This window comes from Camponotus floridanus, unplaced genomic scaffold, assembly GCF_003227725.1.
Source record: "Camponotus floridanus strain SB8 unplaced genomic scaffold, Cflo_v7.5 scaffold46, whole genome shotgun sequence".
Taxonomy (NCBI): domain Eukaryota; kingdom Metazoa; phylum Arthropoda; class Insecta; order Hymenoptera; family Formicidae; genus Camponotus; species Camponotus floridanus.
Window position 1 is genome coordinate 796,872 of NW_020229614.1, and position 17,552 is coordinate 814,423.

A 17,552-nucleotide genomic window follows, 5' to 3' on the forward strand; every position below is an offset into this window, starting at 1 on the left:
TAAAATCATTTCTCGCCGTTTATAGCGGTTGCAATAAAAAATGCGAGTTTGAACCGAGTTCCGAAGTTGTTCTGCCGTCGTGCGGAACTTTTTGCACTTAGAGCCTCTTTTACGCCAACTCCCGGGGATGGGACAAGAGGGGTAGACGAAAGGCGTCAGCTTTAGAATATGAGAAAGGAGAGATCCTCTCCCGCGTCCTTGATTCTGACAAAGGAAAGTAGGAAGGGACGGTCCTTCGAGTTGTGATAAGTTGGCGCCTCGTAAGACAGAGCCTTTTTCTCGCAATTTTTCACCTTTTTAGCCTCAACTTTTGTGCTCGCGATCACGACGAGCAATTTACTCATTTTTAGGCTATTCTTCGCCCACATCTATTCCACGATATTTCAACGTCCCGACGAAACGTTACTCTTTCTCCCTTTTTCGACTCGTGCGAGCGAATTACTGTTAAATGCTCACGACATGCTTCCCTCGTGCATTCATCGTTGAAAACTTTACAACGTTTCGCAGTCTTCGCGACATTACGATAATCTATTTCAGTCGTAAAAGTTGCAAAAAGCTCGCACATCGTACTCTATAAAGCACAGAGCGCGCGTAAATGGCCGCCACGTCCGCACAATTCCGCAAATCCCCCGCATTAAACAATGATCTCGCGCGAGGTGCGGGCGTCACATGGGAGAGAACGAATCGAGGTCGCGTGGAGAATTCCTCTAATCCGAGAAAAACGACCGGGCGAAGGGACACGTGTCACTTTTCTCGTTCAATCCCGGCGAGCGGCTGCTAGCCGTTTGCGCACGGCTAACCCAATTCCGGAATCCCGGTCGCAACGTCCACGAAGGACCCATAAAGGATGCCGATATACAAAGGACGACGTATGTGAACAGGTCGTGTGTATACTGACTTGCAGCGACCCTGCTCGCAGGATCCGTGAGGTCCGCAGTCCAGACCGCAACTCGGCTGCGAGCAATCGACCCCTGTCCAGTGCTCCTCGCAAACGCAGGCCGCAGATTCGAGGTCGTACGTGCCATGATCGGAACAGCCGGGCAGACACTGGTATACTTGCTGATCGACCTGATTGCATCGCTCACCCTGCCAGCCGGCCTTGCAGTAACATTTGCCGGAGACACAGGCACCGTGGCTGCTACAAGTCGGATCGGAACAGTCGGCTGAAATTCAAAAGAGAGTGGATCGATCGCGCGATGAGATCATCGAATTTTTCAACAATTTCAGCGCGATTCAGAGTCTTCCCGTAAAAGTATAAATTTCTCGTTCAAGAGTGTACGAGCCCTCCTCCCCCCTTCCCGTCACATCCCTTCAGTTATCAGCTCTTCTCCGTTTCTTTGCCTGCTCGTCACGCCCGAGCGCCGCTGATTGCGTCCATGGCGTGGACGAATGGACCAACTTTTTAAATTATGGCATCGGAACAATTGCATTATTCCCGCGGATCCCACCTGCCCCGGGGAAATTATGAAACTTAATTCCAGAACGTCCTCGGCGCGGCGGCCTTGCGTCCGTACCGCGTTATACGCGGGATGCAAGAGATGAGAGAAATTCCTGGCGGATTCTTCTTGCATTATGTATGCACGACGTTAATCGAATGGGATCATAGATTTGTTCGTTTTCATTAGAACCTGACAGGTGCGTTCGCCGTTACATGGAACGCAGGAAATTGAGCGTTGAAGTATGATACTATTAAGCATATTTAATTATATATACTTATGGAATGCTTCTCTGAAATGAGCTCTATTTGGTAAAAATATCGGAACATCGATTCCCAGTCACGAGAGATAAATAAAGAAGCGATTTTAAAAAGCTTTCCAAAAATGAAAATAAAAAGCATCGTATCTTAATTGTTATAAATATAACATATAATATAAATATAACATAGATCACGCTATCATTCTTCGATAAAGTTAAAAAATAAATGGAACGATCTTTTTTATCAGATTTAATAAATTCTATAAGCTTCGCCTGTTAGTTTCCATTTACGATTACCGTTGCGACTGATGCAAATCGGTTTCGCTCTTTAAATTTATTGTTCCTACAATTGGAGTTGACATATTCCACTGACGTGGAATTAATACCGTTTTCGTCTACGTTTAGGAAAAAGCGACGAGTGAGCAGATCTCTAACGAGGACCGTGAGAATGTCAGAGACGAAGCGTCTCGTACCCGGCGAATAATCTCGTCATTTATATCGTATGTCATTCAGCCTCGAAAGTTCCGAGAGTGCGAAATTATAAAGTATCGAACGCAGCTGCGTATTTCACATGCGCGCGCACGCGCGTTTATCGTGTATTATTCAAATTCTCGCAAAACAATATGAAACTAATTGTCGCGTTGAATTGGCACGGCTTGACCCATATGTAAATTTAGAGAACTCCGCGTGCATTAATTACACGCTGTACACAGGCCGGACTGTGTTCTCCACCAACGGGGACTCTGCATTACTAATATCTTGAATCCCCGGATAGAGAACCAGGACGTACGCTTGAATTATGGGAAAATTAATGGTGTTGTGACAAACATGAAGAAATAACGCTCCGGGACAGAAATAGATGTTCGAGGTAAACGTTCCCGCCGGCAACTTCCGCTAAGCCGTTTTTAAAGCTAAAATACGCGCACATTTGCAGTGCAACATCATCGCTCGCAAATCGGGTTCGAATATTTTCAAAAACGAATCTCGACGAAATAAAATCTACTCTCGATATTTTTTAAATTTTCCCTTCTTTTTCACATCGTGTAGAAAAATCAATTTAACAAAAAAGTCAAGCAAACAATTTATATCTCATAATTTCCGGGTACACATTAAAATTTTTATTAGATGCCTTTATGAAATCGAGCATCTTTGTATATTATGTGCATTCCTAACTTACGTTCGTCGCAAAAGGCGCCTTTCCAGCCAGGATTACAAACGCAGGATCCTCTAACGCATTGACCATGCTGATTACAATCAGGAACTTGACAGTCACCTAACGGTATGTCACATTCGGCACCTTTCCAGCCCTCCTCGCAATGGCACATGCCACCACCATATTGTCCATGAGAGGAACACAAAACCGGACACACGCTTTTGCTGCAATCAGCACCCTAAAACAATCGCAAGATTTTGCATCCTATAATTTCCAATTCCAGTAATATGATTAGATAGTACATTTGCATTTGATAATATTTGCGTTAGATAATGGGTTATTCCATGAGAACACACCTGATATCCGTCTATACAATCGCACTTGCCAAGGTAACACGATCCACGTCCGGAGCAGTCGTTGGGACAGGTAGTGGAGACTCCTTCCGCTTCCGTAACGACTAAAGTCACCTTGTAAGGCTGCAGTTCATCATTATAGACAGACAGGAACCAGTCGCCGGTGTCGAAATATTGCAGCAGACTGACGTTGACCATTAGCGGCTCCACGATAGTTCTCTTGATGAGAACGTGTTGATAGGACGTGGCCGGTTGCGCCGTATGCTCCGCGTGTACGTCTTGCGAGCTACCGGACTGCATAAAACTGACGGCCTCGGAAGTCACGTCCCTCTTTAGTCTGTGAACTACCCTGCCACCCTTCACGAACTCCACAAAGTCGTATTGCGTGACGCTGGGCGCAACGTTCCGCCTGCCGTACACGGCGAAATTCGCACCCCACGGCAAGGTCAAATTCAGCCTGATGAATGCCGGCTGCTTGTTGCGGAACTCGGTGTTCCAAAAGTGGTACGGCGGAATGACGGCGGAATGGGCGACGTTGTAGGCCTGCAGCTCGAGCACGGCCGGCCATTGCTGCGCAGATTGTTGGATCTGCGGATCGCTTTGTTGATCGCCGGCGCTATCTGCAGCGCTGGAATGTTCCGCTGTGCTCGTCGGTAGAGATTCTGCGAAAAAAAATGCAAGGGATGTGATTGACACATTGAATAATACGGTGATTTAATTCATGGAAATGAATTTATGAAAAAAAAAAATTTATTTTAAAAAATTTCTTTTATCGCAATAGTATTTTTATAATTTTATGTAAAAGAAAACTTTTATTCCTCCGAATTATACCATCACATCACGATCTGCATATCATGCATTTCTATACAGAGATTTATTTGATGAATAAGCAACTAAAAAGAGCAATTTATATTTTTATTTCTTAATGCATTGGTCTTTTAAAAAAATATTTTTTTATTGAAAGAATTTAATTAAATCTAGAGAAGCGTTCACATTATTTTTTTCTACGGTGTTATATGTTGCTTTGTTCCAAATCTATCAGTTTATCTTTATATCACGCGCGTTACATTACGCATAACTCGTATAATTCAATTGCTCAATTATCTTTCCGAATTGATGCAGTTTGTAGTTTGAAATCTTTATAGCGGATGACATTTGAATGCGCGACGATATAGTCTTCACTAAGGATATTATATCGATGGAACGTTCATCCACTCGCGCTTCCCAAAAGCAATTACCGTGTGACGCTGTACGCGAGAGTATTTACATCATGCAGAGTAGATGCAAATTAATACCGCTCGATATTTACCTTCTGTGGGTATCTGCGTGGATATCGAATCGTGAATGTGTGCGTTTTCGTGAGTGACAGCCTTGATATCTTGAACCAGAATGCAGTTAGTACTGTCTATCGGACGCATTGAGCTCACTGCTGAAAAATAAACATAATAGCTATCCTAAGATGGGAGTTTATGTTTGCGGTTTGATGTAAAAAAATTTCCGTATAATATTTATAATTCAATATCTATAACTATTGCAAATATAATGTAATAATATAAATATAATATTATTTATTAATAATAAATATTATCACAATATAATAATATATATAACAATATGAACTATTTATTGTTAGTAATGGCATTAATTATTGTTACCATATTATAAACTTTCTACTATTATCATTATTATTATTATTTAAGCAACATTTGGCTTTACTATTCAAAAAATTATTACAATATCATTGAAAATAATTAAATATTAGAGATAATTAAATTTGCATTTTCTATGCTTTAACGTATAATACGTTAAATACATTCACCTTCAAAAGTTTTTTAATTATGTTTATGTTTAGATAATTATGTTTAAACCTATATTATGCGCTAGATAGCTCACAAAAAATTTTAATAACTTTGGGAAAAAAAATCCAAGTCTTACATAAAATTACGCATAGATAAGTATTATATTTGTAATATACGATGCGTATTCTCTGAGCAACATAATATTGCCATGCGACGCTTTTATAGCGTCAGGAATCAAGAACGGCTTTAGTAGGACGTCTGGGAGCAGCCTAATGGGTTCATAAATTCGTACAATCGCTTTCGAATTACGATGGTGCACTAGATTTTCCATGACAAGTCGACTTTTTTGCTCGGGTAGCTTTTAAAGCAAAGTATCGTGTAATAAGTTCGAAATCTTCGAGGAAATATCACATGCATGATATTATTTTATGAAAAATTTTGGCCAGGTGCATATTGCAATGTTTTATTGTTCATAAGCTTTAATAAAATAGCGTTTAATTTGATTGTTGTTTTGATCAAAATAATTATGATATAAAATTATAACAAGAGACAACAAAAACATTTAGTATTAGCTAATATAACTCGAGATTCAATCTTATATTGATATTGTATAACTCAAGTTATCTCTGTAGTTTTATCTCGAGTTTCCCCATTTATATTAATGTTTTCTAGCGATAAGTGCAAGTTCGTTGAATTTATAAACGCCATGATAAATTCGGCAATAAAACCCTTATCCGTGGCAGGATATTGCGGTTTAATTAATTATCTGTCTCGTGCGCCGCGAGCGTCACGAATTAATTACGCGGTTTAACGAGAGTTTTTAAAAAGGGGCAGGACCCTGCAACGCAGCCCCGCAACTAACGATCTCTTGGCTTATCAACGCAACAAAACAGCGATAACGCATAATTGAATTCGCGTGTTATTGCCGCACGGCTGATTTGACAAATAGCGATTCGCCGATACACTCGGCGCTTGATATTTAATGGACGCATTTTCGCCTGCCGCGATTTATTGTATCGCGAATTGTATAAGCTTTCTGTCGATAATAGCACTCATTATCGCGCACGCTCATGCGCTATTTCTAGTGGGATCGGTATTGTGATTGTTATTATTCTTCTACATTTTTACTATACACTACACACACAAACGCGTATATAAAAATAATGCATCGAACATATATAAAGTCATAAAGAACATACAACAGCAATTATAAGCTTTTATAAAAGAAATTATAAGTATCAGTTAAAATTTAATATTTTAATATACGCAAAAATTTATATTTAATACACCGAAATCTATCGAATAGTTTTCGCAATAATTTCAAATTTGTTTTTCATCATAGAAAAGTTTACCGGCAATAGTCTTTTACAAGTTTCTTCAAGGTAAAGGAAGCTACGCGATACATACCTAAAAGTTTTCATATACATATGCGTTCTCACGCAATCGATACAAGAAAACGTACACATATACACGCACTTCAGCTTGGAGATAGACGAAATGACCGGAAAAGAGCGACTATTCCTTCGGGATCGACGTTGCTTGGCCGCTATGTAACTATCACTGAAATTGAGTTGCAGTGAACTGTGAATGACCTTATTTCGCATGTACGCCAGTCAGCGTTGCATCGTTTTCGTTCCCGCTTCATGTCATCGTAGCTCAACAATTCAACTTTCCACTTCATATATACTGGGTACTCGAAAAGTCGTGCATTCGTTGCCTTTGGAACATCAAACATCCAATACTAAATTAAGAAAAAAATAGTTAATATTGAAGATATCTTTTGCCAAATCAATTTTTTGGTAATATGATCATACATACATCTTCAATTTTTTACTTTATATTTCGAATAAATTTTAATTCTTTTTAATACTTTAATATATTATAAGCTTAGAGAATCCTAAAATATTTAATGTTAAAAACTAAAGCTGAGATATAATAAATTTTTAAAATAATTTTGAATTTATTAAAATAAATTAAAAATTCAACCTAACGCCAACTGCATGTTTTAAAACCTTGTATATTTTGCTACAAAGGCAACAGTGTGAAGTGAGATTATTTTAGAATTTAATATATACTCTCGGATCAAGAGACCGTCAAATTTTGGTGATGGACTATCGGAAATTTAAAATGTCTGTAATGCAAGTTGTGGAAGGGTCGTTGCACTACTGTCTACCCCTTTGCGGGGATAAAAAGAACGAACGCGTTTGTGAAGGACAGCGGGCATGTTCACGGGGCGCGCAAAGGAACAACTTTTTCAATTATATACTCCCGGATCGATAGAGCGATTCATTCCCGAGAATGATTCCCGGATTATCGTAGGATTATCCCCCCATCGGTCCGTTCTACCGCCCACTTCCGCTCGCGTATGTTATAATGAAATGTTTACAATCGATCCGTTTACCCTTTCGTTCCGATCCGCCGAAGCGTGAGTCCAGACACGACAGCGTTATCGAGCCGCCTACAATGTCGCTATTATTGACGAGTTAACTACTAATAGCGTAGTAATAATGTAATACGTTTTCTCACGATATAAAAAACAAGCAAATTATAGTTTTTTAATAATAAGTATTCAATTAAAAGTGAAAAACTGTTTCAATATCTATCTTAATATCGGTTTTAATAATTGTTTTAATATGATTATATGTATCTCGATACTTGTTAATTATAATTAAAGAATTTTAGCAAATCAAGTTTCAAAAATAACGTTGTAAATGCTTATTCTTAAAAAAATAAGACACGGTCGTAATTTGAATATAAATACGTGTATTAAAAAGTTGCAGATTATAATTTTTTTTTTAAGTTCAAGTCCGCTTAAGAGCGATTGTCGCGAGAATATTTTTATTAGTAAATGAAATCGTGGAGGGAATTTACATCATAGTGGTTTGTCGCGAAACAATTTTGGCCCTAAGGATCACGAACGAGCAAGCAAATATACGTCAAATTACCGAAAAGCAAAGCCACTCGGGTGCATACAAAATCCATGCGTTCTGAAGCGAAGTAAAGAGATGAAACGAAAAGAAAGGATTTGCGTAGAAAGGACCTGCTATGTTTGTGTGTGCTCGCGCGTGTACGCGTGTTTGCGTATATGGCGCGACTGGAGAGTAAATGGATCTGTATGCGATCGTAGCCAGAGAAACGCGAAGGACGGAAGGGGACAACGCAGGGTTGGCGCTGTTGGGGTAGTTTGGATGCAGTAGCAAACAGGCAGATTGGATTCCAGACTCGATTTACTGGAATGCAGAAATAACAGCTGGCGAGCAGTCTCCTCGAGACCGAGAACCGACTTTGCAATCTTCCTTCTTCTCCTTTCTCCTTCTGCGGGACACGCTGAACGGAGAAAGAAAGAGGATATGAACGAAGTCCAGGGGAGGATTGGAAGAAGAGGATAGTTTCGTAAGAGAGCGTAGGGGGAGACGGATGGAGAATGTTATATAGAATCGCGGGACACAATGCGGACCCAGCTATCCTCGTATTCTACCCTTCTTCCGCTAAATCTTCTTAGTCCCTGTGACCTCGGATGATAAAGTCTAATACGTCTGCGAGACGGACCTTGACCGTCGGTTGGATTTTCGGATTTCTCGCGGAATGCAAAAACGCGATTCGTATGGCGGCAAGAGAGAAGGAAATAGGTTCCTCTGTAGAGCGCTGATAACAGGCAGGCATTAATTTCCTTAATCGGACCCGACGCCATGAAGATGCAGCGATGTTCAACCCCGTTCGCGCGTATCTTTAGCCTCGCACCTCGTTGGCTTCTACATTAGCATAACAGACTTGATGAAGTCATTTCTCTGAGTTCTTTTTGTAACAATAATAGCCTGACGTAATACCGAGACGATATTTTTTTAAACATTTTTTTAACATCTTAACGGCATGGATCAACGAGAATAATTTGTCTAATCAGGAATATTTTTAAAATTTACAATTACAATAACGGCAAAAATACCGCGTTGTCTTGTTTAACTTCAGTAAGATATCATGTTTGTATATATCGTGAGATTACGCTGTAAATTATTTACGTAACAAAATTTGTCAATATTAGCCATTGGGTGTACCGGGTGTAGTACGCTGTTAGTTGCACGGCTATCGATTTGTGCGTCGAGTAGGCCATTGCCCCGCGAAATGCTTGATTCGTTTAGCAAAGATACATATTTATAATCTCTGATAATTTGTTGTCTTGTTTTCTTAGCGAGTATATAATTAAGCTTGAAAATGTTAAAATCGGTGATACGTGGAAATGATAAAGATACATTATTATTGTATCTCTGTATTTATTGTATCTCGTATTGTTATCTCTGAAATGAAATATCTTCTGTGTCTTCTATGGGAAGCCGTTGTTAGATACATTATTAGTAAATATAGAAAGAGACGTGTTATCGATTCATATAAATTCAGTTCTTCCCCATGCCCATTCGACGCGCTACGGTTTGTAGTTTCTGAACTATAAGCATTATGGATAAAACGTATCCCATGCCATCGAAACGCTTCCTTTCTCACTATCGACGAGTAATATTTCTGCCTCTCCCTAACCGGATGGAGCCAACCATTCCATGTTAAATGAACCATTACGCTAGCAATGTTACGCTTGTATAGCTCCTCACAGAAGATCCGGACTTGCTGTGGAACAGTATTTAATTTTCTCGAAGGCGACATACATCCTTGCTTACGTTATCTCATTTGATTGCATTGTTCACTACACAAAATGCGAGGATTCTGTTCCAGAAACGTGACAATATAATAATTGGTTTTTAGTTTTTCTAAAAGCCGCGAATTCTATTTACGTTATTTTACTCGAAAAATAAACTCCATTCTGCAGATATGATAATAATAATAATAATTCAGTAGTGGAAGTTGAATTTAAAATGAAAAATAAATTGATTTTACTAAAAGCAAAAATAAAAAATATCTTCATAAAATGTTACTTTTATGTATTTTATGTATTGCATTTCTTCATTACGTAAAAAACTTCTTTGACATATTTATAACTGAAACATCGTGGAAATAATGCCTTTGATGCTGCATTTTGGAAGTTTATAACGGTCCAGCAATATCCCTTTGTAACAAACGTTTCAACGTAGCGCAAAATAAAATGGACTCGCGTGTTTTATAACCCGAAGCTGCTTCTGTCGCAAAGAAACACCGTAAACGTCAACCGTAAAATAATGCTGTTGTAGCAATGTTACGTGTACCGTCGTTGCAAGAAAAATGTCAATGTGTATCGTAGGTATACAGTGCGTTTTGCGGGCGCGTATAGCACCGTTACAATGTAAAATATTTCGGATAGTTTATTCTCCCTCGAATTTGGTTGAGTCTTTTGTGCTTTTTTTCTTTACTAATTTCATGTTTCGTTTATTTTGACCGTTTTTGTTTATTAAATTTTAAATACATTATCTAAATTGCATATTTGAGTAAGAGACTTTTATTTTAACGCATTAAAAGAGCTGCTGTCATAATTAAAATAAATAATTTCCCGTTGCTTTACCCTTACATTGTTTCTTTATAAATGGAGCAAAAATATAAATTAGGCGCATTCTAACATTTGCGAGTCTCATTTGGTCATGATTTACATGATTACGCGAAATTCGTCATGCCTTTGCGAGGAATGTTATAGTGTCAGTCATATATGTATAATCCCCCATTGCATATAGGAATTAGCATGGTGCAGTAATGCCGACGTTCCGATGGATTTTAGCATTAGGTGGGTTGGGTTCGTCGTAACCAGATTTGCAAGTTAATAATGAATTATTGTACCGTGAATTTCGGGTCAGCCAGCAATAGAATTGTGTGGACGCCGGCGGCGTGTTACGACTCGGACGTGCGCTTTGGGACTAATAAAAACGGCTCATTCAAATTTACGCCGAGGTAAATATTATTTATGGAATCGTTGTATTAAATGGCCCCTCGCTGTCGTATATTACAAATACAAATTTGACTATATCTTTAGACAGTTTAACCTGATTGTTAATCTAATTAAATATTTGTTTGTTTCAAAATTAATTGCCGTGGAAAATATAACGAAATTACATCGATTGAAACTTTTGGCGGAAGAGATTATTTTAATGTTATAAACATTACATAATTACTTACCAGCGAAGTATGCCAGCATTGCTGTAAGCGCCACGGCCAAGAGTATCAGGGCGATCGAGAAGCATTTCCAAGAGCATCTGTGCTGACAACGTTTATCGATGTGAAAGCGCGACGGCGAATACGGGGAATAATGCGGCACCGCTGCGGCGCGAAGTGGAAAACCCGGCATCACCATAGCTTGGCCTTGCGCGCCTACTGTAGCGGTACCGCCATTTCCGGCACCACCTAAACCGCCGCCCAGAGAACCCACCGTCACTTGCTGTTGCGGTGGTGGAAGCCTGAAACAATAAGCAATAATCGATGTTATTAAAATAGTCTGAGACGCAACGTGAAAGTTATGTCACACATGTTTAATACGTTTAAATCAAATTGTTCGCGGCTCCTTAATGATTCGATGCATTAATAATTAGGAATCGAATTATCAGATATGACAAGTAGGTCTTGGCGTGATTGCAAGCGCAAATCAGAATATAGTTAACGTCGATTAGCATCTCCCACGTATCTCTTACTGTTGATTATTAGTTAATTCATGCCGATACGTATCGATCAGGTAATAAATGGAAGGGTTGACTGTACATACTCTAGTCGATCGCTTGATCCGAAACATTGCTCCAAGGGCGATGCGTATCACCGATAAATCGACAAACTGGTATCTGTTTTGACGCACGTGTGCTTGCGGAGGCGGCAAACGCCGGCGAGCTACATGAACTAGGAGATATGCGTTCGGGGATGCAGATAACGCATTCCCGGAGCTTATAAAACATGCAGATACCGCCATTAAGCTCGACATTGACGGGCCGCGTGTGCGTATCATTGCACGAGACCCATGGGCTTTCGGAGAATGACATTCGCGTGGGTGACAAGGTTAAGGCCCTTAGCCGTCGGACCCGTGTCAAGAATTTTATTTTCATCATCGACGATATTTATCTTCGTCCCCCCATCGAGGGACTGGGGATAAGCGTGGTCGAAGCCGGCCGGATGAAGGGCCAACATCGAAACAGAGATTTAATATGGTGCCTAGGATAAATATAGTTTTCCGATAATCATGCGAACTCATGAATAGCATTATGCGCACGCCATAATGTATGACTCGTTCCGCCGTGGCCTGAAATCCCGTAAGAATAACTCGATTGACAGTACGTTTGGTAGGGACGAGAGATATAAAGGGAAGAGCGAAGAGGGAGGACTAAAGCGACCAAAAAAAAGGAAACAAGCGGGAACTTAACAATGCGCCGCGACGCCAATATTGGATTTTCCGCTTAAAAATTCACATGGTATAAAGCCTCTGAATACGAGCTCGGCTGGTTAAATCGAATACTCACGAAATCTTTTTCAAATTGGTTTTACACGGGTTCGGCGAGAAAGCAGTCAAGGTATTGGACTTAATCTTGAACTCATCGCCTTAAGAAAATGTTTCACTTTCATGGTACATATAGACGAAGTGATTTAAAGTGACTTAAAGAAAAATATTTCCGGAATATAATATACATGGTATGTATATTTGATCAAAGTTTTTCTGTGTGGAAAAGTTTTTTTTATTAATTACGCTTATTAAATAAATAAACTCTTTCTTTATTTATCCAGCATAATCAAGATTAAATTGTTTAACAATTTTTTTCTTACTGTATAATTTTAAAAATACATTAATAATTTTTAAGAATAGCGGTTTAAGAATTTTTACCGTCTTGTAAATTGTAATTTTTTATCACTACAAACACAGAAAAATTTCATACTCGCATTTTTTTAGATGAATTCTACAAACGAAGATTTTAAATATAAACTGAGACAGAAATATGTTTTAAAGGTCTGAAAGACGAGCGCTTTCCTTCCCTTTGAAGAAATCGTTGAGATGTGTCGTATGTCTCACACAGTTTATAAGTTGCTTAACAAATCCAGTCCGACAAATACCATAAATAATCGTGCTTAGATCCTGGCGCTTCGTGATCTTATAAACGTCTGCTCATATTTCCCGGAGCAGGAAGCAATCAGACACGACATGAAAAAATATCACTGGCAGAAGTCCCGTCGTTCTTATGCGGCGTAGAAAAAAATAGAAGATATGCAAGAGAAGAAATCCTACGTAATAAATATTACTTTTTCCTTGGGATCATCAATTTAGGAATAGAATCCGCAGCATAAAATTAATTTACTAAAAGTATTAGCATGCTCGACATTTGGCAAATATCATGGGAAAAAAGCTTAATCGTAAAATAATGGAGGTTTCTCTGAAAGCTGGAAAATATCCAAAAATAGCCTTATTTGAACTTTGAATTATTTGACAAAAAATTAATGTGTGTGAAAGGACCTGCACTCTGAAATAATTCAATTGTCGATGAAAAAGTGTGTAATTTAATAAAAGATATAAAAACTATATCTATAGAATTTAATTCTCTTTCTGTGTGAGGTAAATATTTCAGTTTTCCCACAGTTTCTTTTATCTATGTTTCATCAATACAAAATAAATTTTTCAAAAATTTAATAGAGAGATTGATCTTTTTACGTGTAAAATAGTTTCGTGTATAATGTAACATTTTTATTGTCGATATTAGTAATTTAAAATTTACTCATATATATGCAACTATTGCTGATTAGTAAATCAAATTAATTTACTGGCATTATTTTTTTCGCCTAAACAAATTAATTAACTTAGGCGATTAATTTACGATGCGATTATTTCCGTATCAAATTTGACTATCCAAATTGAAGCTTTGGGAGTTTTTCATAAGAAATAAATTTAGCTTCTGGGTCTCTCTCTCTCTCTCTCTCTCTTTTTCTCTCTATCTCTATCTCTCTTTCTTTTCTGGAACCTTTGGACAGATGTACGATGTTCCGGCTGGGACAACCAGATTCTTGATTGCACGTAACAGACAAATGAAGCAAGGAGAGTAACTGAAAACAAGATGAACGACGAAAAAGGAGAGACAGTAAAGCCGGGATTGCACTACGGAAGAACGGAGTAAGCAGCAATTCGGCGTGTTCACGCCGTGGCCCCTCTGCAAGGCGGGTTAATCCATTTGTGCGAGTAAATCGGTTAGCTAAAATTGGGTTATATTTCCTAATCGATACGATGGATTAAGTTACCGGTCGGTCCGTTCTCTAGCGTGTCGGTCACGATGCATGGCTCTTTCTTCGCTAATTATCGTTAATAGCGCCGCAAAGAAAACGTGAGACAAATATATAAACCAATGCTTTTGCAAAGTTACATTATTATCCTAGCTTTGTAACATATTTAAATAATATCGATAAAACTTTGTCGACATTTCCAATTATAAAAAAACATCGCGATACATGATAAGTCTGGAGTTAATATATTTTTCAATCCAATTTTCAGTTTATCGTATAAATTTACCAAATTCCATCGAGATTGCTGGGTTACTCAAAAACATATTACAAATTTCAAACGTCATTCCCGTTGATTCGAACGGTTCGGTGATTTTTCTTGTGACAGCTTAATCTAACTCAGAGACATAAACGTAAAGCTAAAGCGAGAAGTTGCCGCGGTACGACTTTTGGAAAGGAAGTTCGAAAACGTGCACGGATGCTCCTTTAGCCAATGTAAAAGTAGGTCGAGGAGTACCGAGTTTGATCGTCAGCAACCTGGCCGGATTACGCAGTTCTCGTTGCTGCGAAGTTAAGATGCCCCTGATCTAAGTTAAGTCGTAGTCCAGTCACGAAAGGACATCACTTTAAGCAGGTAGCTTCTCTAACTAGGCGACACGATGGTAGATGTAAATTGTATGAATGTGTACACAACACCTTCACCGATTAAATCAATTGGACGGCTGTCTGATATATTGAAAGTTAAAGAGGTAATTGCGAGCGGCGTTGCTGCCACATATTGAGTCGAGTGTCGTCTGAGTGGAAGATTGGACTGTTTCAGTTGTGCGAGCTGAGGATAGGATCGAGCGTGTGATCCAATTATGATGTAACGCATGTTTCATGGTGGTAATGATTGTGAGCGGTGAGTGTCATACACAGTTTCTACGCCATTACAAAAATTTTTATCGCGAGTCCTTCATTAAGCATCAATGAGCGACAGAAGGTTCTTTGAGAAAAATAGAAAACACGACGAGTCTAAATGTCAATTATTCTATTATTATAATATTAATCCAATAAAGTGCAATTTCTAGTAATTTATATTTTAAAATTTTGTTTAAATCTTTCATCGTTTGGATTATATAAATTTTAATCTCCTTCAAAGTTCAATAAAACAATGTTCAATGGAACAATAATATTTGCAATATGAGATACCTATCTCTTTGCATTTTCAGCGTTATGAGAGAGAAATTCCATTCCATCTAATAATAAATACGTTCATTCTGAAATCTTTAACGTCTATCGTTCTCTGTTCTTCTGTAAATCCTCCTGTCCAAAATTAAACTAGCGTATCTAACATCTAAAGTGAGATATCTATTCTGTAGTAACGTTACTCCGGTAGTCTCCGGCCACTAGAAAACATAATGGGCCCTTCCGAAAAGGGAGGGCGTGAAAAATCTCAGAGGCCGTTGATACTCGATCGTTTGTCACAAGCGGCGCTTATCTGCGATCTCTCTCGAGGAGATCGCGCGTCGCGCAGACGAAGGCGTCTTCAGGTGAGACGATTGTCGTGGAAGACACTACGGAGAGCCCCATAGGAGGTATATACACGTAAAAAGAATCCTAATAAAAATCTGATACTCCCGATCCGCGCTCGAGTCCGCTCCAAACGCGCGTTTCAAAAGAGAAGATAGGATGACAGAGAAACATACAGGTAACGCGAAGCGTCGCAGTTGAAATTGAATCCCACTCTCAGATGAAAAATTACGATCGTTTCTGACACTGCGCCCGACGGATAATAAAGTCTGCCGCCCTCCCGGCCATTGTTTCGCGAGGGCACGTCAACGCGTAGCCGCGCCTTCCGACAGCCTGCTTTCTCGCCGTTAGCGCGACGCTTCTAATTATTAATTTCGGCCTTTTAATATTAATTAGACTCGCGCGATGCGCTACGCGCCGTAATAGAATGGCGTGATTACGCCGAGATTATAATTTTAATCGCTCGATTACCGCGCTGAGAGAGAGAGAGAGAGAGAGAGAGAGAGAGAGAGAGAGAGGGAGAATCGTTTCGCGCCTGACTCCTAAACGTAGGAGGCTGCGGCGACGTAGCTCTTGCATGCGCACATAATAATAGGTGCGATACCATTGAATATTCAAAGAGCAATGCGTCTCTCTCTCTCTCTCTTTCCCTCTCTCTCCCCCCCCCCTCTCTCTTTCTATGCCTCGAAGGCGGTATTACAATTTTAAAGCTGCAAGGCATCTCGTAAACAACGCAAAGCTTTATGTCTATTATCTTTAGCTAAATTTCGCATTCGCGTATATGCATTGTCTAGATGGTATATGTACTGTATATAATTTTACTAATACTATATATAATATTATACACAGAAAATGAAAGGTCTTTACGAGTGGCACTAAAGTTATCTATTAATGAAAAATAATTGGATGCAAGGATTGTTGAATAACTTTTTTTGTCAAACACTCCTTAACTCAATTTTTGTATATGCATGAAGAAAAATCGATAATAAATGAGATAAAAATAATGAGGAAGAGGTTGTAAACTTAAGCACAAGTTGCTTCATAAGTTTGCATTCTCAAATTCTTCCAACAAAGTAGATTCCCGCATATTTTTATACATCATGTACAAACTAGCTGCAAGCCCAAGTAATACCTCCGCAAGAAGTTATCAGATTGCTCCGAGCGAAATTTATGTCGCAATATCATTTTTGAGGATTTTCTCATATTTCGCATAAAGCTACGTAAGCCTGAGTAATATCGTGAAATGAAATCTCCGTGAATGTTTCCCATACGGCGAAACTGATATGGTTATACATCCTATGGGCGTATATATAATATCATTATATTAAATTGATCATAATCATTAAAACACCAAATATGATCTTTCGTTTGGAGCAAAACGTAAGGAGTAAGAAAAAATTATTTTCTATAAATCCATCAGTTTGTAAACAAATTACGATCTAATGCAACGTGTCGTTATTATCGGACGACGACAATCGTCGGTTTCACGAATCGAGAAGCCGTGCAAATATTCGGTAAGAATAGCGGCGTTAATGGTCGCGCTGACCGCGGTTTTAATGCGAGCATGTGCGGCTCGCGCTTGTTGCGGCCGCGCATAAACACGGGGGATATACTGCGGGGAGTGGAGCGGGGGGGCGGGAGGGGGCTAATGTCAGTCGTAACGTTATAAAACGCGACACCGGGCAGCTGGCTAACACCCCACCCGGTAATACAATCCCGCGTAAATCCTATGCCTTCTCTTCTTCGGCCATATACCGCCAACCAGTTTCCGTGGTTTATTGCCATCCGGCATCGCGTTAAAAGGACACCAGCTGCGCGCACGAGAAAGAACGAAAGCGCGCGCGCGTCTGCAGAAATCGGAGTCCGTTGCGATATCTCGATAAGAAGAGATCCACG

At 39.3% G+C, this 17,552-nt stretch overlaps 1 protein-coding gene across 5 annotated transcripts in view; it reads right to left on the reverse strand.

Annotated features, from left to right (window-relative positions):
• The window catches only part of LOC105257891 (teneurin-a), a 434,044-nt gene that overhangs the window by 23,721 nt on the left and 392,771 nt on the right, over nucleotides 1-17,552 (reverse strand). For all 5 annotated transcript variants that reach the window (XM_025411980.1, XM_025411981.1, XM_025411982.1 and 2 more), the window contains 5 exons: nucleotides 11,085-11,362; nucleotides 4,511-4,630; nucleotides 3,205-3,863; nucleotides 2,873-3,086; nucleotides 899-1,163 (listed from right to left, as the gene is read on the reverse strand). In XM_025411980.1, the coding sequence (XP_025267765.1) occupies nucleotides 899-1,163; nucleotides 2,873-3,086; nucleotides 3,205-3,863; nucleotides 4,511-4,630; nucleotides 11,085-11,362 (1,536 nt within the window). The remainder of the gene's footprint in view (nucleotides 1-898; nucleotides 1,164-2,872; nucleotides 3,087-3,204; nucleotides 3,864-4,510; nucleotides 4,631-11,084; nucleotides 11,363-17,552) is intronic.